Below are 25,341 nucleotides of genomic sequence, written 5' to 3'. Positions count from 1 at the left end.
CTAATTTCAACTTCCCGCCCAGCAGTTTCGGGTGTACGTTGTCTGTCAGTCAGTCAGTCAGTCAAGAGTTTTATATTGATATATTGATACATACTGCGCCCATTATATATATATCAGACTTCGATATAAACAATTTGTTTATATTCTGTACACCTTTCTACAAAAAATTTAAGTAAATCGGATCCGTGGATTGTTATTTTAATTTTCCTACAGGATCCCCCTCATTTTCCGGGATGAAATGTCTATAAGATGTTAACCCGGGATTCTGAGGCATTTTTTATTCAGAATTAGTTTTTCAATTATCCTACGGGACCCTGACCATTTACCAGAATGAAATGTATCTAAAATGTTAACCCGGTATAAAAGGTACCTACATACTAAATTTCAAGCAAATCGGTCCAGTAGATTTCGAGTGATGCGCGTTCAGACAGACAGACAGACAAAAATTTCCAAAACTATATTTTCGTCATCTGATTCTATATCAGTAACTAAGTATATTCCATGAAGAATTAAAAAATAATATCCAATGTATAAATTTACCTTTCTTCAATTTTATTATATGTATTGAAATTGATATCTCAGTCGTCGTCCATCTTGCTCCGCGTCTCGTCAACACTAGTCACTACTCCCCTTTTTCTCCAGTCTGTTATTGTGAGGTTTATTTATAACAAGTCTTAGAGTCAGTCAAGGTCTTTAAGGTAAGGTAGAAAAGAGACAGAACGACACTACATGTACTATATTATGGTACATGTAGTGTCGTTATTATGATACTATTTTCATGGGCAATAAATATATTGTAAATTATGATATATATAACATATTTTTCCTATATGAAGCAGAGTATTCTTAAAAAGCAACCCACGTGTAAGGTTCGAAAATACGATCCACACTTGAACAACCCAATTAAACTGTATGAAAGAAAACTAAGATTCTTTTTTTGAAAAATCATTAGATTCGATTCCAAGCGGCAACTCGATTGAATAGAGATCGAGCCGATTGAAATGTAGCTCGATTCTCTGATGATCGGAAGGCGTTGGATTAACGAGTTTTATTTCGTTCCGATTTTCTTTTCAATTTCATTAGTCCGGAAGATGAAAGATTGTATAAAAGAAACTTAAATTAATCTTTTTGTACTTTATTAAGATTGATTAATTTGCACTTTTTAATTTTTTGCGCATTCCCATTCGCGTAAAATTGAAATAAAATTGGTTACGTGAACCTTCTTTGGAAATGATATTGTTGCCTTTAAACTGTTAAGACTATGTGTATTATAGTATCACGACATCCACGGGAAGATAAGAAGTGGTCCTATCCTAAGGCGGGACCACACGTCACAAATGACTCAACTGCTATTAAATAAATAAGTATATTATTTCGCATTATGTAATACTAGATTTTTGCTCAAGGCGTCGCACGCGTAAATTTTTCCGAGATGAAACATAGGACATAGTTTACCCCATATGTCCTTCTCCATACTTCAAACTACATGTATGCAAAACAAATGTACTTTCGCATTTATAATATCAGTTTGGATTATTTGTTTTGATTGGCTACACAATGTGAGCACACCAGCTTGTACAAAATTATTGAAGTCATCGCTATGATCGAAATCACTCGGACATCATCATACAATTCATTAAAAAAAATAAAATTCCATTTTCAAAAAGCCCAATCGGAAGAACACAGCATACGAAGTGAGCCATTGAAATAACTCGATAGGGATGTAATCGAGAATCGAGTTAATCGCCGCTATTATTTCGGGATTTACATTCGATTTGCAAACGTTTACCCGCTCGAACCCGCGGCACAATGCATTATTCAAATTAATGTTTCTGTTTGTTCGTAATTAAATATTGTATCTGTATTTGTGAGCTCTTTCGCCGGTTGGTCGGAATTTATTGCAATACCAACTAAGCCGCGCGGTTTCGCTTAAAAATTTTGATGATTTAAAAATTCCTTTGTACTATTTATTATAGGTATAATTTAACAGTTCGTTTTGATCGATTGAGACTTTTTTCGATGATGTATCAACAAGCATATGCTCATACTTCGTAATTAAAATGATAATATTGACGCCTTTTAGCGACTAAATACATATTTTTATGTACAACACAACAAACCTAGAGCTTTGTTTGCATTAGAGCAATACACAAAATACAGATCTAACAATAAGAGCTTGTAACTGGTACGAGATTCCTGGAATATGTCTATGTGGGATTAAATTGAAATGCTGTTGAACGCAAATTGAGGATATGTATCTTAGTGGCAAATCATGGCCAATCGAATTCTGCCGGCTTAACGGACTACCGAAAACAGAGGTATTATACCTTCCGAATGGTTGTTAGAGTATTCTAAGTTTTAGGAACAATGTAACATTTGATTGCAATTCTATTTAAACAAAATATATAATCAGAAGAAAATATTATTTACTTATGCGTTATTTAACTACATATTTGGTTATATAATGCGTTTTAATTTGTAATAAAAGTTTTATTATGTAAAATAGATGTATGTACAAGTCAAGCCTTACTTAACAAATATACTTTTTGTCAAGTGCTCTTCTTGAAATAAAATCAAGTGTGTAAACATGTATTGTTGTTATTATCTTAATTTGTTCAACCTAAAATAAATTCAGAATTACATAATTGTTCATACAATAATATAAGTATAAGAATATTTTTTAAAATAACTTACCAACAGAATCCGTGAATTGGAACAACACTGAAATTCCCAAAACGACTATCTTTAACTTCATCGAACACATCACAAAGTTCGAACTCATGTCACTGGCCAGTAAAATCAATAAAAAAATACAATAAAAATAAAAATACTGGCTATTAAAAAACAAAGTTTGAAATTTCGAACGCGCGATGTTTTTTTGAAATTGTAAGCGAATAGGTTCTCGCCCGAGCCGATAACGAACTGGCTGGTAAGCGAGAGGTGACAAGGATTCTGTTAGTTGGCGCATGCGTTCGGAGCACCGTCTTCACATTCACGTACATTGCCTAGTTTTAATGTGAGCTACGGGTTGACGCGAGAGAAAATTAAGTAATGTATATTGATCAACATTTCGGTCCATAGTGTAGCGCGGACTCAAAATCAGATGTAGCCGTATTTTCTTTCCATAGCCGTTGAGTTATGCTGTTTCTTTTGACGGTTTTACGACGGTTGACTTTTGGCCGTAGTAATTTGACGCCAAATGCGATAAGTACGTATTACGCCTGTTGAGTTCATTTCCTTAATTTTTCCTATAGTGCCTTGAATGGATAGAAAGGAAATAGTGTTGAGTTAAAATAGCTTTTGCATTACAAATAAATATATATTTTTCTGTTTGTCCAAGATATATTTATAAACAAAGCATCATCTAAGCTAACCAAGCTTAGTAATCTAAGCTTAAAAATAAAAGAATCATCTACGCTTAAAAAATATTTATCCATTAATTTAATCAACATTTTTCCTCCGAGTAAACATATATTTATAAACAAAGCATCATTGCTTTGTTTATATTCATATAACATAATAATAAATATTTTTTAATTAATGTGATTCCCTTCTGGCATTCTTCTCAGCCAGTGGTCGATCCGAAATGGCAGTAAATATGGAGCTTGAGAAATTACCATATAATATAAATTTCAACGTGGAAATGTGCCTGTCAACGTCTAATTTCTAAATAAATAATTTGATTATACAAACACTTTTTATTTTCCAAAGCTGCGTTCAATAATTACATTAATTATCAATTCTTCCAATATCCAAATGGATAAGTAAGGGTGGCGTTTTCAAATCCAGTAAGAGTATCCATTGTAATTTAATAAATCAGATAATATATTCAAATAATATGCAGCGCGAACAATGGAATGGGGAAAGAAAATTGAAAAGATAAAGGTTTCATTCCGCGCAGTTGGTAGCTCTGCTCGGAGACGTTTTCGGATCAGCTTTGATGAGCAAAAACTGTAGGACAAATTTTATTTGCTCTTTACATTAAAATGTATTCCATAAATAAATAATTAACATTTTGACAAAGGTTCATTTAGGTATATTTCATAGATATTTTCTCTGTCTCTGTCATCTGTTTCAAACAGCCAAAACTTCTGTAAATGTACTACAAACGTACGCACACAAAAGTTTGGACTTTGTATGTGTGATCGAGAAGATGCTTGTTGTGGCTAAATAAAACCGAATGTCACTTTTAATCCTGAAATTCTTAAGCGAGCGAATTGTTATAAATTGGCATACTGCAAAATTTAAAAGACATATTTATAGGTAGCTTTTTGGCAATATGCATATTGTAATTTGAAATTGTAATTGTATTGAATTGTAATTTAAAAAGAATTAATTAGTTACTGTTTCTCGAGAAAATTTTAACTTTAAGTAATTTCTCAAAAATCATCTTTGTCCAAAAAAAAGAAAAACAACTCAAGTTAACATAGATTTACAATTCAAGGTTAGCAACCATTCAAACAAATAGCTCTATCTTCCACACACATCATGAGAAATCCATCACGCGGAACACACCATGTGTAGGTACACTGACTCCGGAATCCCATTATTTGGGCCAGGTTGGTTCTGCATTAGCATCGCTCGCTAAATATCATCAATCAGCTCATGTCGTATTTACTGTAAGGATTGTACCCACTGAAACTGTCTCTATTGCATAATATTCAATATTACATACTCGTATGTTTCGAAGAAGGAGAAAAAATTAATCTACATTAATATTATAAATTAATGTGTAGAAATGCTCAACTTATTGCCATAATTCGATTTGATGGATGTCATCTCTATTTAATCTGAAATTGAACTCGAATTTTTAATTTCGTCGGAGCCTTAGTTCTGCTTTTGCTATTTCTCCGCTTTGAATGATCTGCGGCGTCACTAATGTGCACATTATCACTGACAGCATTGAGCCATACAATACATATTTTATTTTATTTATTTATTCAAATTTTGACATTTTTAATAATGATGTAAATTCGTCCTCCTAATTTTTAATATATATATATAAGACCTATATATATTTGTTAATTGACGTCCTTGGAGAAAAGGCTGCGGTGAAGTTTGTTGCGCCGCTTCTTCTTCACTTGCGCTTCGGAAGCCGGCAGTAGACTTAGTTTAAGTAATTTTTTTGACGTCAATAAGTGATGTATATCATCCTAAATTGAATAAAGTATTTTGAATTTGAATTTGAATTTGAAAGCCAGCACTTTTTGGGCTACCAAGATTTGACGGAATAACAAGAGCAATTCACGTCTACATCTCGTTGAGAGTTGATAGATTAGATGACAAGTTACTTCAAAAATAATGTCAGGTTTCTAGATACAATAAGGTCTTATGATATTAAAATGGGCATGATTATGTACTTTTAGTTAAAAAATAAAAATAAATAAAAAGCCTGCTAGAAATTAATCTCATAGCCCTTGAACTGCTTTTAAGATACGAAACGACTACCTAATTTTAGTAGTTACAATTTAAACCGGTAATAAAGTACGATAAAACGAACGTGAATATATTTCAGTGTGTCACAAGAATCGCGCAAGCTTTGCAGAGGCGAAATTACATTACTTTGGCACTAAATGCGCTCGTGCCAGGGGCCTTGCCGTTTTGCCTGACGCGCGACGTCGGCTTCCAGAATTGTCACTGTGACACATTATGGCATGATCCTAATGTCAATTCTGTCAGAGAAGAGCGTTAACGTGGTGTTAGTATCAGAATGTGGCCGTTTGTGGGTGATTATTACTTAAACTAATTGAATTTCTTGATCGTGTAATTCGTTATGATTAAAAATACATATAATTTTTGTTTACTATAAAACGTCCCCCTGTCACTTTCGTCTCTCTGTATGCACGCGATAAATTCAAAAACTACTAAAGAGTTCGAGACTAAACACGTCGCTACGTATTTTTAATTAGTTTAATTTCTCATATCCAACGGGATACGAGAAATTAAACTAAAGATGAGAAAACTTGAGAATACGCGATAAAATAATGTCTGAGACTTTACGAGTACTTCATAACTTTTACTACGAAAAGAAATTCACGCGAGCGAAGCCGATTTTTGATAAAATTACATTAAAAGTTGATTTACTAACCAATGTAGTATTTAAAAAATCAAAGTGCAATTGTGCAACGTAATCGCCATTCCATACATCCTTGTCGGTATGTCTTAGCAGGAATATTTACATTTAAAACAAAAAAAAAGTTTTTTATTGAAATAAATATATAATTTTGTATACGTTGTCACATTTTTACATTATATACTTATACAAACAATACATACTTTCGATTTAAGAAAATCCAATATAACAAATTCAATGGTTGTGGCTCGTAGATCGTCGTCTACGATTTGGCGTAGACCATCTACGAGGTTTGCTACGAGATCGTAGTTTGCTACAATTTCGTACGCGGCGTCATTTGTTGGATTCCGAGCTACATACAGTTCTAAATATTTTATTGAAAACTTTGAACTTTTATTGAAAATTGATTAAACTACGTCATATAAGAAAAAACCAGTTATGTACGAGTCGGGCTCTTCCACTGAGGGTTCCGAATTATTGTATTTTATTTATTTACTAGGAACTTGCATTATTAATCGAGTTCGAATTTTATCCACTGACTGTACTGTATCACTTTTTGCCAAATTTGACTGTCAACGGAAAGTATAAATATCTTTTAATCGCATCGACTTAGAGTTTCGTTTTTTTCACAGCTAAAAGAGACTGTAAAACCAATTATTTGACACAAATCTTGATAAGTCCACGCTTTTCTAAGATAAAGAGCTTTGACAGACGGACAACAAGGTGATCTCATAAAGGCACCGTTTTTACCTTTTGAAATGGAATTAATTAAATAACTAGGATCTTATCGGCGTCCTCTGCCTTGTGCCTTCATACCTTTCCGTTTTCCAGCTTAATTTTTTTCCTTCGATTATATAAAGATTGGAAGCATTCGAGACGTGATTTTGGCGGATATTGGAGACAATCAGCTGGAAACAAAGAATCAGAAAAGAAGAGGTTCTTAACAGAATTGGAGAAAATGGAAACATATTGAAAATTGAAGAGGGAAACTATTAGGACACTTGATCCGACACGATGCCTCCTTCAGAATTATTATAGAAGGAAAGGTGGAAGGAAGAAGGGGCCCAGAAAGACCGAGAGATAGTTACACCGGACAAATTAAAGAAAAAGTGGGTGTCGTGTCGTATAAATAAGTGAAGGAGTTGGCTTTGGGGAGAGAACAATGGAAGGAACTCCACCGACAAGAGCCTCGCTCTGAAATTACACGATGATGATGTAATGTGGTCGAAAAATTAAAACATAATTATATTTCATAAAGTTATCGTGTCGTGGTGGCTTAATATGTTTCCAATTTTTCAATCAAACAATCATTTATTTCATTGAGGATCACAGGTTAGTAACAGATGGTAAAAGTACTTTTACCAAACTAATGCTGTTTATATTAAGATAATTATTGATTGCTAGCGGCCTGCCTGGGTTTCCCTCGGGCAAGACCTTAATACATTATACACCTAAATCTTCCACAGGAATCATAAATTAGATGGATCCATCCATTAGATAGATCTATTTATAAATATATAAAAATATATAAAAACATAAATAATTCCACTCAGTAGTTTTTGAGTTTATCGCGTTCAAATAGATAGACAGACATGCTGACGCAAAAAATAAAAGGGGGCTTTTTTGTATGAAATATAAGTTTATGTTATTTCTGAGCCTTTGGAGGTATGGAACTCTAAAACCGTCAACCCTTTCTCTTCTACCGTCCAACTCCCATATAACAGAAAGCGAGTGTAGTTGTTTTGAACTGCGTTACTCATAAATCAAAACTTTCCCTGGCAATTACCATAAATTTCTTGGCGGGAAAGAGTAAATCACTCTGTTCATTGAACTCGCTTTGTTGGTGGCTGACCATTAACACTTGTCCGACACTCCATTAGATAGCTAACATGTTAAGTTTACAGCGTGGAATTATGTATCGAGAAGGTACACTTTGAAACAAGTTTAATATCTTTATATATAATATCATTCATACTTCCATCTTCCTCTTCATAGTCGTATTCCTCATGGCTGAGGGTCGTGGTCATTGCGTGGAATAAAACACACACAACAACTTTATTGGCATTATTAATGGAGTGGTTTGCCATTGCTTTCTCCATTTCATACACAAGTTAATAATAATCAACCAGTGTGCAGGTTTCCTCACGATGTTTTCCTTCACCGAAAACAAGTGGTGGTCGATGAAAACTACTATACATGAGTCAGATCGGTATACAAACTCAAGTGGCACGAGTAGGATTTGAACCTGGGACCTTTCGATCCACAGGCTGGCGTCTTAACTATTACAACACCACGCTACTACTTCCATTTAATACTTCCTTATATTGTAAAATAGCGACCTGTTTCAGCTTAAAAACAATAAAAAATTATACATACGAGTATAAACCTACCTCTGAATAACTTTATTTATTACAAAAATCCGCATTAAAATCAGTTGCAAAGTTATAAAGATACATAGCGACAGACAGCGGAGAGTGACTTTATATTATACTGTGTAATGATGATACTAAAATAAGTCTGACTGATTGTTACGCTTTTACAGCTAAGCCGATAAATCTGAACCGGAAATAGATGGTGAATTTGGCTTACAGCTAGTAACTAATAAAAGCTACTATTATAATATGACAAAATCCATCCTAATTAGGCTTATTTCCATGTGGAGAAACTAAATATTAATTCCTGTCACTAATATAAATGCCCGATAAAAATCCTTATATTTAAAAGAACTATTAAAATAATAACCAACGTTCTTCACAATGTTCCTCTTCGCAGTGTCGTAATAGAGCATAATGATATCTTAGAATGAAAACTCGGCAGACTTTGTAAGCCCACTGTTTCTTGTATAATCAAGGATCCAGTACCTCATTGCCCTCGTAAAGATTTCCAACAAGCGTTGTTTATCTTCTCAAGTAAAAAAGGCACACCGTGAATTTTCATCCAATTACAATTTTTTAAAAGTTTAGTGTGGTACAGTCAGAGATATAATGCCCAGTTTGTTCAACCATTTTCTGAATAAAAATTTTATGTTTTCTTTAAACCAACACTTAGTAGACTCCCTTGGTAGATTTCCTGGAATTCCCATGGAAACAAGGAGTAAGATTGGTATCTAATCTCATGTGGTGCGTGCGTTCCATGATCCGTGTCTGGAGCACCACCGTATTACAGAATGAGATCAAACACAATTCTGATCAAGTATTAATTAAAAATGAAAATATATTAGGATATCTACTTTTGCGATTGACTGTACGAGGGTTGATTTCGCCGGCGACCTGTACGGGACAGGAATACAAAAGTTGTATTTGAATTTATCGAGGGAAATTTTCAAATTGCCTGGAGTATCCTAACTATTAATAGTATTTAGGTATTTATTGGAGCAGGATTTTCAATCTGTAGTATATTTTATTTAACAAACTACTTGATCGATAACGCACAATATTTTTGTAATATATTTAAGGAATTTTGTATGTATGCACACTTCTCAATATATTCGTTGTTAATCTACATATATCTATAACAAATATCGACAACTGTAATATTACCTTGTACAAATATATTGGCTTGGAAATTGGTGTATTAGATGGGACGGACAAACGATTGTTATTATTATTTTTATTACCCGTTGAATATACCTTATTATTATATTTAGTACCCGTACCCGTACCCGTACCCGTACCCGTACCCGTACCTATATTATATTTAGTACCCGTTGACGATGTATAGGCTTTCGACAAAAATGAAGCTTATATAAATTGCCAAATGATAACCAAACATTGCAGTACATGAAAACGAGTAACCAGATATGAATCATTCTCATCACCGTAATCTCACAGCTTCTTCCACCCTTCAGAACGCAACACAACAATGCAAGCCAGTTTACTGTTATAGGAGAATTCAATTTATTTAAAATATAATCGAAAAACGGGGCGATGAAACACGGACCACCAAAAATCACGTTTCCGATTCAACATGATTGAACCTTTAATAACTGCACTTGTGTACTTATGTACGTACTTTTATTCACATCTGTTGTCTCAGTTTTATTGTGAAACTAGCGACCCGCCCCGACTTCGCACGGGTGCAATATTATGCATGTTATCTATATTCTATATCCATATAATAAATCGTGAGAGACGGACGCGGGCGAAGCCGCGGGCAGAAGCTAATTGGAAATAAAATTATGAACTGAATAACTATTGAAACAGTGCGGCTAGAAAACAACCAGGAATATTTCAAAAGAACGAGTATAGTTTGCTAGAAAAATATGAATAACATTTTTACTATTCTATTGTGCGGTCCAAAAACTGTACCACTTTTTCTAACAAAAACGCCAGAGGGAATACTCCGCTGTTACTGAATATTTGATAAGCGCTGTTACGTCGAAATTTGGCGTAGTTTTTAATCAATGTTGTGTTGATGCCGAGAAGCCCTGAGATAACTTAAATAATAAGCCTGTGGATCGAAAAGTCCCAGATTCGAATCCTACTCGTGCCACATTAGTTTGTATACTAATCTGACTCATGTATAGTAGTTTCATCTACCACCATTGCTTATAATGAAGGAAAATATCGTAAGGAAATCTGCACTCTGGTTGATTATCAACTTGTGTGTGAAATGGAAATGGAAAACTACGCTATTAATAGTGCCAAGAAAGTCGTTGTGTGTGTTTGATTCCACGTAATGATCACGACCCTCAGCCATGAGGAATATTAACTTGTGTGTGAAATGGAGAAGGCAATAGCAAACCACTTCTTTAGTAGTGCCAAAAAAGTCGTTATGTGTGTTTCATTCCACGTAATGACCACGACCTTCAGCCATGAGGAATACAATGTATATCTATATGATGTCGGTTCCAGTAGAAATTTACGGGTTAACGTTTTTAAATTGACTCTTATTGGGTTATTGATATAAGACCTGTTGCTTACAAGCAATGCATGTTTTGCCAAAGGATTTGTTTCTTTCATATTTTCAGGACGTTATTTTCCTATAAAAACAAAGACAATACATAAAATATCTCCAAAACACTATGCATATCTTTTACACTTATCCAATCGCAACGTCGCGTCATACATTTTATCGGCATATAAAAATTACCATACCTATAATCCATTTGACACATAAATTCACTCCACGAATACACCGCCGTGCAAAAAATACAGCTCATCATTATATTCCGTAAGGTCACAGAATAAACACCTGTACAGAAACAAATAAACGTTTGATTAACTCCAGAACACCCATATACGTTTGGTAGAGGTGGGGGGATTAATGGTTAAGACGCTTATGAACCGCAAGCTCCCAGGTTTGAATCCCATGAGTTTGTATACCACTGTCTCATGTATAGTAGGTGAAGAAAAACATCGTAAAAAATCACAGTTGCGTAAATGGAGAAGGCAATGGCAAACCACTACATTAATAGTGCCAAGAAAGTTGTCGGGGGTGTTTCATTCCACGTAATAACCACGACAGCCAGTCATGAGGAAATACGACTATGACGTATCCAGGCTTCTAGACATCATAGCCGTGAGAGAAACCACGTAGATGAAAGTGAGAGAGATCTAAATTGCAATCGAGTTCGTAAAAAATACAGTTAGGTGTTTAGAATTAAAATAAAAATAGAGGGCAACCAATCTCTAAAAATCGATTTTATTCCACAAAATAAACACCCCACAAGGGGTTTAGTCGCTATTAGTACCCAACCTTCTAAGTGACACCTCCCTGCCATGATGTTCACACAAATGACATTTATTTACGACGGCGTACGCGTAGAGACACTTCCCAAATAATTTGCTTAATGTGATGCTGTCACGGCGGCATACAAATGAGAAGATTTTCACGTATCGTGTTGAACTGAGGTGATGTGAGGAAATCTGAGTGGGTGCAGATGAGAGGTTAACGCGTTTGCAAACAACATTAACCCGAATGCTTGGAAATATGAAATTGATTAGAATTTTTTTATTATTATTTCTTAAATTCCATTCTTAGCATGACTAAGGTCATGCTTATCATATAGTTTCTGACGAGGCTAAAATACTCAACGGTTTACTGTATGTACATGAGTTTTTGTCAAGCATTGAATGCAATGAGATCTCTTTGACAACAACTAAAGTTGGTGGATTTTTGTAAACATGTTAATTTTAACATACTATTATTATAATAGGTAACTGCTTGAAACTGAAACTTTGAGTCTATTGTGATCAATAAACACTCAAAAAACTCTTGACTTCGTCAGTGTTTTGTACGTTATGAAAAAAAATTACCACCAGTTTGAATGAGTTTCTTTCGGCATTTCTTCTCAGCAATGGTCGTTCCGAAATGCTAGTAGTTTGTAGCTTTGGTAAATATCATTTCATTTAGAATATGACATGAAAAAATGCCTGTGAAGGCCTAATTTCTGAATAAATGATTCGATTTTGATTTTGACCATCTCGTGAAGACAAAGACGATCACATCGTAATCTGTCCACAAACAAGCAATGGTTTAACCGCATTAATTTAAACTGGGCTTCACGTAACCAGACACCAGTCGCCGTTTAAAACTACGGTGCTTAAACTGCTAAGTACAATTTAGTGTAATCCTTATTGGCTTACCACGTTGTTGTTGTAGGGTGACGACGTAAGCGTAATTTTCAGGATATCATTCATTCTGCTTAGGGTGTCGACTTGGCTAATCCTATACCAATATGAGGAGCAAAAAGACCTCAGCACACTGGTGTCGAAAGGAAAAATGATGCAACTGACATTTTTTTTGTAATTAAAGTGTGTAATAAATTGGGTCTTTATTTGCTGATTTAGAATATGCACAGATCTTATTTTCTAATTGAAAATGTGAAATGGCAGTTTTCATAGCATAATGCAGTTTTCTGTCATACAGTTCCTTCAGCGTGTAGGTGTAAGACACGCTACATACTAGTAGTTATATAATTACCAGGACAATAAATTCATTGTAAATATTTTTTATTCGAACATCACATATCTTTTTTACATACATAACATTATTTTAACCTAAGTTACTTTATATAACTAAAATAAATACTAAAATAAACTAATAAAAAAACACTAAAAAAAAAAAGAATTATTTATATATGTTTACAAAAATGCCATGCAATTCGTTACCTTGAGGGTAGCGTGCCCAAAAGGATGACAGCATTGCCACGGTGAATGGCAATGCTTAATCTCTAGCCTAGATATATGCCAACCTTTTGGTCACGACTTTTTAAGATCTTTTCAAAAAGACTATCAATATTATAATGTCAAAATTATCAAAAGAGATTTTTTAACAGAGTCGTCTAAATTTTGAAGCAAAATTAGGTACTTCCATATGTGACTGCATCGCAGGTTGTATGTAAGATTTGGAACGAAAATGTTTGCCATTCATTGGTTGAACTGAACAACAACATGGAGTAATTTTGAGAGCTGGTTTCGGGGCGTTACAACCGAGCTAGATGTATACGCTCAGATGTTTGGTTATTGTCAAATATATAAAATAGACAAGGTAACTACAAGGGAACCATGCTAATCTAAAGTTAGCCAAGAGTAGGTATACTGGTAGGTAACTAGAGAACCGTTACCACAAGTCATCATACCGGTAACAAAAAATCAACTACATCAATCAGTATTAAGATTTGCATAAAAACTTAAAAATACTTAACACAATTTTCCATTCCTGAAAGCGTCAAATTCAAATATCTAATAAAAATGTGTCAAAATTGACACCTCGTAAATTGGAGGAAGGAAAAAATTAAAAAAAAAAAGCGTATTTTTATTTTTTCTTTATTCTTTTACCTACTTAATCTGTCAGTCATTGTTATACTCCAATCTCTGATTCTTATGAATTACGTTTTATTTACGTTTAGTCTTGCGTCGACTGTCTTTATTAATTTAAAAGATCATTTTCCATTGTTTTTCTCGATGGCAGTCTTTGCATTGAAAATAAAATGAGCACTTTTTTCCGTAATTGGGAATACAATCGCCTCCAGTCTGCAAATTGTATAATATAAAAGTTACAATATATTTTCAGGATTTTTAAAAATTTAATTATGGTTTCACAATTCGACGACCTCGGTGGCGCAGTGTCAAAGTGGTTGCCCCTGAACCGAGGGGTCCCGGGTTCGAGCTCCGGTCGGGTCATGATGGAAAATGATCTTTTTCTGATTGTCCCGGGTCTTGGATGTTTATCTGTTTAAGTATTTGTTATAACATATGGTATTGATGAGTTATTATCCCATAACTCAAGTCTCGAACTTTTGGGGCTAGCTCGATCTGTGTGATTTGTCCTAAAAATACAAAATACAATTGTTGGATTTCAATAAATATCAGTCTTAAGAAGTGGTTCAAAGTTTGCGTGCAATCATAGATTTAGTAAGTACTTCGTCGGAGTACCTACTAATTCCATGGTAGTAATCCACACGCACATATTTATCAAATTATTGTCAGTTGAATATCTTGACATAAATTATCATACGGCGTGGGTAAGTCCGGCGCTCATGACCGTGCAAGTTTTACGAGGCGACTAAAGGATATACAACTTTGGCAGCTAAAAGGCAACACTAACAATAACGAGGAACATTAACAAGAGAGAGGAATCAGTGCTGGCACAAACAAAAAACTCGACAGCACTCGAAAATATATCACTGTGCACTCGTATTAGTGATAAAAAGAGTAATGTGTTCTTATGCGTCCCTTTACAAAATCAGTCCCACAGTTAGAGGGAATTAGTAAAGAAACATGTGAAATACTAAAAATTAATTAGAAAAATCATACGATGAATGGTTACAGTAGTAATGGGCGAACTGTTCGCTAAGTCGCAACAAGGATTACAATGCAAGTTGCAACTGCGCGCGGCGCCGCTACTTGCGACGTTTGCAGCCTAGATAATGGATCCATCCTTGTTTTACTGTTAAAACAATATCTATATTACATAATACTACACGATATATAGCACGAACCTTTTTTATTTAATGTTTACGACGTTTCAAAGATCTTGCAGTCGCCGTGGTCGCAGCCAGACGGTATTATATGTAGTTATATATTCAAAGCGCGATAGCCTAATAACACTAAATTATATAGTATACGAGTGAAAGCCCACTCCATATCTTCCCGTGGGTATCGTACAAGGCGAGTGATCAAATGCATTCTCAAAGAGGGTTAACGTTAGCCGGGTGATCGTAAAGTTACTACAGACATTTGAGCTATGCAAGCCGGCAGTAGAAGTATTTCTGGACGTCATGAAGTCTATATCATTGTAAGACGAAAAAATAATTTTGAATTTGACTACCGAATGTACCGAAGATTATAAATATATTTATTTTTAAGCTGACTCCAAGATTTTGGGCGTCATCGTCATGAACACCTGAGAAGTACAGGGTTTTGGCAAGATAAATCAAACAAACCTCAACTTTAGAATCACGTCTTGTAGTTTCTCAAGTTATTTATATGTTTTAAATTCATTGTCGACGTATTATATCAAAACGATATAATACGTCGACAATGAATTTAAATCTTAATTTAAAATATAAATATTTTTTATTCCAAAAAATACTGGCCGAAAATAAAAATTCCGATGTGACAAGGACAAAAAATATGTAGCAAACTCGGCAAGCCGACGATGCAACTATAACAGTTGTAAGTCGTATCCAACATCGATGTATATGTATGTATACATTAAGATCCCGGTGGACGCAACTTATCGGGAACTTAGTTGCCTTAATGAAGAATCGTGTCGAGTTCAGACTCATTTAGCGTTGCAACTATAGCAATAATGATATCCTATTGTCGTCCAACTTTTCTAATAAATATTTGTGTCAAATCCTTATCTATACTAATTATTATAAAGAGATATGCGTGTTTGAGGCGAGTAATCTTCGAAACTACCTAATCGATTTCAAAAATTCCTATACCATTAGAAAGATACATTATCCAAGATTGCTATAGGCTACATTTTATTTCAAAATTCTCACGGGAACAAAGCCGCGGGCAACATCTAGAAACTAAGATATCTAAAGTAAATAATTATTGGTACATTTTTTCTCTAATGGCAGCATAATACAAACTAATCATTATGGCAATCACCACATAGTTTATAACAAGTCGCTTTCCGCTGTCTGTCTCTATGCAAACATATCTTTAAAACGACGCAACGAATTCTGATAGCGAGTTTTTTTATAGATAGTGTAATTCGTGACGAAGGGTTATTTGTTTTTTATTTATTTATTTATCATAGAATCAACAGCACTTGAACAAAATTACATTTATCTTACAGGGTTAATCTTAATGCCAATTACAGATTCTTGTTTTGTAAATTAAAAAGTTATAAACAGCTTAGAACAGAAAGGAAAGAAAACAATAGACCAACATGCATGTTGCCTAGTGTGGGACCAATTGTATAAGCAATGTAGCAAAGTTTTGTTTTTTTAATAAATATCATTTAATTTTATTTCAAACAGGGACTAATTGTATAATTTATTACCGTTTTACCCGAGCGAAGCTACGCCGGGCAGCTAGTTATAATATATTCTATGCCCTATAGGCCTGTGTCTCTTAATTGAGATCAATTGATATTCTCCCCTGGATGTGGTCCGAGGCGGTTAAAGCACATAAAACTGCCCTTAGTCAACAATAGCATTAGACTGATAAAAACTTTATTCGCAGCAACAGAACACATACATATCAAAATAAACAACAATACAAGTACAATAATTAAGTGCACAGATAATCACATTATAAGTAATGTGTATATGTGCTGCAACAATACAAAATTATTACTTACTTTAATCCTCGGGGAGCAACGCGTTGATTTCACGATTTCCAAAAAAGGATTCACATCAGGCAGGTTTCTTTTTCTGTATTAATAGATTTTAAAAAAATATATATTAATAATATATTCATTAAAACGAATATATTTAAAACTAGTTATTGCCCGCGCCTTTGCCCGCGTATATTTCCCACGCATATAATTATTTGGTAAGACAGGTATCCTATGACCTTCTCCATACTTTAGACTACATATGAAAAATTTAAAGAATATTGGTCCAGTAGAGAGAGCGAGAAGAGTTAACAAACTTACTTTCACATTTATAATATTAGTAAGGATTAGGGTAGCTGACTTACATAATACTTTCTCTTTCACATATACAGTTTATGGAGGCAAAGTACAAAATACGCAGCCAAAGTTCCCTTGTTAATTCAGTACGGAGCCTTATCTAGCTTCATCGGCTTATCTGTTCGTGAGGGAGACGTCGATACTTACGCCTTAGTTGTGGGAACATGCGGGACTGAATTCGGGTCCTTACGGCCATGTGAATGACTGTTGAATTCTTAAAAGAGAGATTACCTAATAGTACTATTTTAGAGCCATTTCCCCGTTGCTCAGTCGTGCACCGTTGATACGACGCAGTGCGTTGTAACTCCCGTTGTACTCCGTTGTTTTTTAACTCTGACGTGTGTGTTGACGTACGTCGAAACATCATACAAATTCTACACGTCGTTCTGCATTGTCTACCGACGGACGTCAAAATAACGGGGCACGACTGAGCCATTGCTCAGTATGGCTCTAAAAAGGTTTTATTTAGTTTCTTATTTAGTATATCGTAAGTAAAACGGCCGATTTGAGTCGCATTAAAAAAATGCCTACTCGTATGTACCCAAGGTATATATTATGATCATTACGATCACACGCGCGATAAGAAGCGAGTCTGTACACGGCTGAAAGTACCAAGCTTGGTGCTCGCTTTATTTATCTACAATATCCCGCGAGGTTCGGGAATTTCGGGGATGTCTCGATAAATCTTAATTTAATGGAGGTATATCGCGCATTTTGTGAAAAAGCGAAATGATTAGAAACACACGGAGAATCTTTATTTAGATCGAGCGACACGAAGTGATTGACTGAATGGAATGATAAACCGAATGGAATAATAAAAAAAATGATGGAGGCATTTGCTCAGAATATTTTTTTTTCTTCGTTGCCTGTTATTTTAAAAATCGGCTCGGAAAAGCTACAGTCAGTCCGTTATGATACAGATTGTTATCTGTAGAGATCAGTGAATATTATTTAATGAAGTATTTATTTTTTATATTATTTTAGCAATCCATAATACTATGGATATACATCCATAGTATCTATAATAGGTCCATAGCAATATACAGAATATGTGATAGTATATTTAAAACGTATGAGTTGATTATGTAACTCATATAAAGAGTTACAAACTTATGTGGCGCGATGAGTAGGATTAAACTAACTTAAGAACTTAGAAACTCGATCACTGACGCTGTTCACGATTTACATTTTTGTCAAACTAGTATTTGCCCGCTGCTTGCGGAATTTTCTATGTAAACAGTTAATTTTCCGGGATGAAAGGTATCCTATGCATAATTTCAATAAGATTGGTTGAGTAGATAGAGCGTGTTTGAGGTAACAAACAAACAACTAAAACTTACTTTCTAGTTAAGATTAGAATAATTTTTATCATATTACACACAATAACATAAATACATAGTTATATTACTGATAAAAAATTATACATAAATTTATATTTAAAAAATGGTAAGCCCTTCTGGCATAATAGGGACCAAAACTGTTTGAATGAGTTTCTTTCGGCATTTCTTCTCAGCAGTGGTCGTTCCGAAATGAAATGATATTTACCAAAGCTACAAACTACTATAGTTTGTAGCTTTGGTAAATATCATTTAATTTAGAATATGACGTGAAAATGCCTGTGAAGGTCTAATTTGTGAATGATTTGATTTTTATTTTTGATTTAACCCAAACGACTCAGAAGCCCGTTTATTCCATCCAGGTGGATCCCAAACTTGCTGATTTATATGTTAAGTGCGTGGTAATTTATTCAGTACTTCGCAACTTCTGTCCAAACCACACCACTCCGGATTTAGACCCAGACAGATACCGTTTTGTGGATGAAATATTGAACCTGCAACAGTTAGATTTCTGGAAATGTGAGAGAAACAGAGCGTGTGAAATCGTGCATAACCAACTGGTGCAACCTGCTAGACTAGATACAATAAACTTTAATACCTAAGAACGATGTTCAAATTCAATTTGTTTCATTTACTTATGTTACAAATAAAAAGATACAAATACTGTGTGTTATGTAAAACTACAATTTCATTTCTTAGAAGTATATCGCGATAATTTATTCACGCCTTCGCGTGTCTAAAGCAGTATTAATACAATTTCTAGTACAGCCGTAATAACACTGGGAGCATTGTAAACGGAATATATTCTCCGCTAATGCGGCTATTATGCTTTTAGAGTAATTATGCGCGCTAAGTGTAAATAATAGCGAGGTAGGTAGCTATTGTTCCTTTTTAAACAATTGAATGTGATTGGTTAGTTGTAACTGAGTTTTTATTAAGTCATCGTATATTTGGACTAAATTGTCTTATCATTGTGACGACCTCGATGGCGCAGTTGTAAAGTTCTTGCAACTGAACTAAGAGGTCCCGGGTTCGATCCTCGGTCGGGTCATGATGCAAATTGATATTTTTCTGATTGGGCCTGGTCTTGGATATATATATACATATATATGTGTGTGTATTTGTTATAAAATATAGTATCGTTGAGTTAGTATTCCGTAACACAAGTCTCGAACTTACTTTGGGGCTAGCTCAATCTGTGTGACTTGTCTTAATATATTTATTTATTTATTGTGCAGGTTTTCTCATGAAGTATCTTTTCCCCTTTCTCATGAAGCGGTGTACTTAATGGTTAAGACGCCCGCCTGTGAATCGAATGCCCCAGTTCTTCGTTTCGCTCCGTTGTCCTGCCATTGTTACTGACGTTGTCCGTTGACAGATGTCAAAGTGACAACGTCTGTGTCAAACCTACTAACGAAGCCGCGACATGCTGCGTCACGGCAACGGAGCACAAATGGTTAAGACTATTAGAACAAATGGTTAAGAAGCCTGTGGATCGAATGGTCCCAGGTTCGAATCCTACACGTGCCACATGAGTTTGTATACCAATCTGACTCATGTATAGTAATTTTCATCGTCCACCACTTGCTTCCGGTGAAGGAAAACATCGTGAGGAAACCTGCACACTGGTTGATTCTTATTAACTTGTGTGTGAAATGGAGAAGGCAATGGCAAACCACTCCACCATTAATAATGCCAAGAAAGTTGTTGTGTGTGTTTCATTCCACGTAATAACCATGACCCTCAGCCATGAGGAATACGACTATGAAGAATCCTTTCCCCGGAAGCAAGTGAAGGTCTATATTACATGAGCAAACTTATATAGAGTGGTACTCAAAACTCATGTAGTTGGAATAGGATTCGAACCTGCGATCTACATATGATTTATCTCTAACTAACGTCTAGATATAGACAACCCAGAACAGACACTCTCTCACTCTCCTCTCGTCCGGCACCAGGACGAGAGGAGAGTGAGAGAACGAGGAGGACCGAACCCAACTAAATTTGGAAGGGGTTTCGTAGAAGATTTATCTCTAATAATTTTTCAGTAGAATCAGATAAGGTTAATGACCTTACAGTTCTCATGCCAATAAACTCGACGATTAAATGCTTTGAGAGTTAATGAAATATTTCAAGGAAATCCTAACGAAAATAATGTCGACGTAAGATTGTTAACATGGAAACAAATTAGAGAACGCGGCTCGTGTTCCACCACAGAATTCGGAATGATAAAGCACTGAGAAGTGCAATCGACCGCTTTAATAAAAAATATATATGTTAGGTTTGACAACAAATATACATATATTTGTTCAATAGTGGCGATTAAGTCACTCTCACAATGGTCGGTCATTTGATGGGTGAAAATTTGAGCTCCTCTGTGTTTCGTAAGGCACTTTAAACCATTCCTGTTGTATTTCAATTGTTAATATGAATAGGTCTTAACCAGCCAATCCATACCCATAGTTAATAGTATATGGTGTAACATTGACGAACTATGTTTATATCGCAGCAAGCCGCATGATCATTTTTCTATTACTAGATATTTAAGAGTTTAATCATTGGCGATATGCTTCACACACTTCTATTGTATTTTAATTTTAAATTCTGTCACGTTCTGTCTACATTCTAGTACTGAAATGACAGAAACATGCATTGTTTGTTTGTTGTGCTACAGAAGGATTAATTAATTAAATATGGAATGTAATCTCCTCGTGTTCGTTATAAGAGTTCAAAAGCCAAGGATAGGACATAAATATCCGTTTATTACATCTGTACAAATAAGGTAAGACTAAAATTAATATTTGTGTTACGTAATTAAGCAAATATGCACAGATTGGTTGCGTTCCTCAGCTTCGCTCTCCTGTGAATATCGATTAAAAGAACCATGAAACTCAGAAGTAATGTAAGTTTTTACTGGTGAAAGAATTTTAGAAATCGATTGAATGGTTGGTGAAAAATAATAATGCATTAATTAAAATTTCAAAATTACATCCTTATATGGTTGAAATAGGGGTTGCAAGTTTGTATGAAACATTTCTGAAGTGAGACACATGAAATTTTTGATTGAAATTTGTTTTGAATTTTTGAAGAAAGGTCCATGAAATGTTCGGAACGCGTTACGGGAAGCGGGAGTGGGACACGTAGCGGGAAATGGGATGGGATGGGGCACGTAGCGGGAAACAACATGGGACAATTTGCAAGATATGGAATAGAACGAGTTTCGGAACGAGACACGTAGCGGAAAACGGGGAATTGAACTAAAGATGACAAAAAATATGAATTTGAATCATACAGTAATAAATAATTTTACCAGTCTTAGAACGCGATAAAAGAATAACTGATTCCTTTTAAGAACGCGTGCGAAGCCGTGGGCAAAAGCTAGTTAAAAATAAATTGATCGTCTTGATCTCTCATGATTTTTGAAAGATCTTACTTCTTCTTTACAAGGTGCAAGGTTTCACCACATAGCGACCGATTTTCATTTTACTTTGCACTAAAATAAACAAAAAAGTTTTCAACTATGCGCCTTTGCGGATGTCAAGTAAAAATAAAAAATTCCAAACAAGGTCGAATAACCCGGCAGTTGTATGCAGATTCGAGCCTTTCAGTTGGCCGGTTTGCAATTACAGTCTCTGTTATTATCTCTTTAACGGAATCGCATTCAACGGACAGACTGGCTCCAAAAGCTGATGTCATTTGAACTGTGGCTTTTATTAAAAACTATACTATTTTCTTTGTCTGTTTTTGGTTCGACGTTATTATTTGAAATAAACGGAAATGAAGTAAATATTGTAGCGCTATGTGATTTTTAGTGTTACATTTTTAAACAATAACTGTTTATCAATAATATTAACAATAATATTTGGTGTTAAGTAACTATATAAATAAGACCATCCCGAGTACGTCAGACCATCCCGAGTACGTCAGACCATCCCGAGTACGTCAATTTATTAAATAGCTCTATTGTCGTGGGAATTTTCAGATATTTTGTTGTTATTTTATTTATTATCCGGCAAAGTAAAAAGAGCGACATAAGTTTCCCGTATGTGTATCTTGACAACTTAACATCCAAGCGGTTTATTGAACGTTGTTTGATAAATAGACATTGGAATGAAGGCCTGTTTTTATTTTTGACAGAAATTCCTACCTAATTCAATAATATTTTAATTATATTTTTATCAATCATCAAAACATTGTACGTATTAAAGTCGAAAAATCATTCGGAAATTAGGCATCCACATGGAGATTGCCATATTAGGCATTGTTTTAGTTACGAGTATATAAGATTTTGTATTACTTCTCAAAAAGCTGCAAACTACTATCATAACTTCGCACGCGCAACTTTATAGCAGACGATTAAAGCGGTGTCTGCCTTCAAATTCGCAAAATCGCCGTCCAGCAATTAGAGCTATCGTAGCTTTCAGTCTCGCATTGCCATTTAATATCGCCGTGTCGTGGTTATTGGCTATTATGAGATGCGCTAATGGAACCGTGCGAACCAAATGGATAATATAATTAGTTTCGTGGAATAGCCGCCTGTATTCGTAAACACGCTTTTATATATGACGTAATTCTATATACCTGAATTATAAGGCTTAGGGTTGTACCAGTCAATTTTGACGGTAACTTTAACCTACGCAGAATAATGAAATGTACGTTATTTTATTCGCACCGTCGCCAATAATAGGCGGCGACGTTATAGGTTAAAGCTAATGTCAAAGTTGACTGGTGCAACTTGCTCTAATAAATAAAGAATAGTATTTCATCACATAGAAAACTAATGGGCTACGGTGTTTGCTTACCATCACTTTACTAAAAAATTTAGATATGTATAGCATTTTCATTTCTATGAGGTTGAAAAAGATAATAATTTTAAGAAGGATTTTCAATCAATATATATCATTCAACTGTTCTCCACTTAAAACTGCAAATATTCACTCAGTTTTAGTAATCAAATTTAGTTTTTGATACTGCAGAATATAATTTGTCCAAATGTGACATTTTTTGATATTTTTTAAAATATAATTTTTTTCATGTACCTAATCATCCTCGACGAAGGGAATATAACCTGGTGATATCGTAGCATATCATGAAAATAATATATTTTATCATTTATTTAAAACAATTAAATAAAAATAAAATATTATTAGTTAAAAAAAATCGAAACACGCTTCGTCAATAAATGTACAGACATAAATCCACCACATGCGTATCGTTTAATACATTCAATATATTATTTTCAAGAGGTTTATTCTGAGATATCTGTATATCTGTGTATACCAATATTGACGAAATAAATTGAATTACGTTTCTGTTTTATCTCAAAATTCAAATCTTGGATATATTTTATCGTTGTTTTCTATTTTACAATTGAAACGATGTGATTGAGCCGGGGAGCGTCAGTCTACCGTCTTGTCACGAGATAGATTTTATGTTATTGGAATTTTTGTTTTGTTTGTAATAAGTTTATTGTGCGAAATTTTTATACATAAATTAAATATTATACAAATAAGTTACAACGCAATGTGTTGTTATTTATTGTGTATGTTCTTTGTATTTTTTATAGTTTACTTGATACAAAATAAAACAAAATACCTATCTTGGCACATGGGAGTGACTCTGCCCAGTAATAGGAAAAAGACTTTATTAATGCAATAAAATCAATCCCAGAATTTGTACAAAATTGAATTTCATCATCAAATAGACCGCACTGTATCGCATCAATTCCCGATAGTTCCCGATATATTTTGGTGTTCATATCAATTTATTACAACCACAGCAACATATCACTAAAATTCTCCTTAAAACCGAAACTCCCAAGAATTTGGTTCAGACTACTATGATGCACGCCCACTTTCCGGCCGAATTAAAATGGCCGACGTGACTTATGACGTAATAATGGCGGCGCTGACGTCACACCTATCATATGAGCCATATTATGGCTCTATGCTATTTAGGCTAGAATTTTTGCTATAATTGGAATATTTTTACGCAAAGCCTTATTGGTTTTCTTACAAAAGTTGTGAATCTTCGTAACTTTCATTGGTACCCAATTAGTTTAATAAATTCCTATACTATATATATGTATACATATCCTATAATAGAATAACAATCTATACAATATGTGCCAAAGTCTATCTCTCACGCTTTTATGGCTAAACCGCTTAGCTGATGTAAATAAAATTTGGAAGAGATATACCTAATTAATGAGCCAGGACCTCACGACTATTATTATTTAATTATCATATCAACGATTCTGTTGTTTTTTCACATGTTAAAGGTTTCCTGTAGAAATGGATCAAAATTTCCTATTAAGCCAGCCACTTATTGATTAAACCAACTAAAACCCAAAAAGGACCACAGAATAATTTCACCAACTCGCATCAGCCACAATAATCACGATAATCTGATCATAATGTCACCTCGAAACAGACATTTTGACAAAAGCGACATCAGCACAAATCGCAGTCATTTCAAGTTTGTAAAATATACGCGAACAGCGAGTAATTGGAGGCTTGGGGAAGGCCTGGGTGGGCCACGAAACGGTCACACGGTGGATAGGACTAAAATATATTTATTTATGTGTTGTCCCACAGCTGTGAAAATATCATTATTTTCAGAGTGCTCAATTCATGATCCAAATAGTGATTCAAGATTTAAAATTTATTTAATGTGTCCCACCGTTGTGAAAATATCGCATTTTTCAGATTTCTCAATTCATGATCTAAATCGGTACGTTATAAAAATTAACTATCTGGAATGTTGTTGACCAACAACATTCCAGATAGTTAATTTGTAACTGAATATATTTCTAGCCATTGTTGAGCATTCTAT

At 34.5% G+C, this 25,341-nt stretch overlaps 1 protein-coding gene across 1 annotated transcript in view; it reads right to left on the bottom strand.

Annotated features, from left to right (window-relative positions):
- The window catches only part of LOC128671479 (lachesin-like), a 53,712-nt gene extending 50,806 nt beyond the window's left edge, over positions 1-2,906 (bottom strand). Inside the window, exon 1 of the mRNA XM_053747943.1 lies at positions 2,695-2,906. Within this exon, the coding sequence (XP_053603918.1) occupies positions 2,695-2,782 (88 nt within the window). The 5' untranslated portion in view covers positions 2,783-2,906. The remainder of the gene's footprint in view (positions 1-2,694) is intronic.
- Between the last annotated feature and the right edge of the window lie 22,435 nt (positions 2,907-25,341).

This window comes from Plodia interpunctella, chromosome 7 (assembly GCF_027563975.2).
Source record: "Plodia interpunctella isolate USDA-ARS_2022_Savannah chromosome 7, ilPloInte3.2, whole genome shotgun sequence".
Classification (NCBI taxonomy): domain Eukaryota; kingdom Metazoa; phylum Arthropoda; class Insecta; order Lepidoptera; family Pyralidae; genus Plodia; species Plodia interpunctella.
The sequence above is the reverse complement of the archived record's forward strand: the minus strand, read 5'-3'. Positions and strand labels throughout refer to the sequence as shown.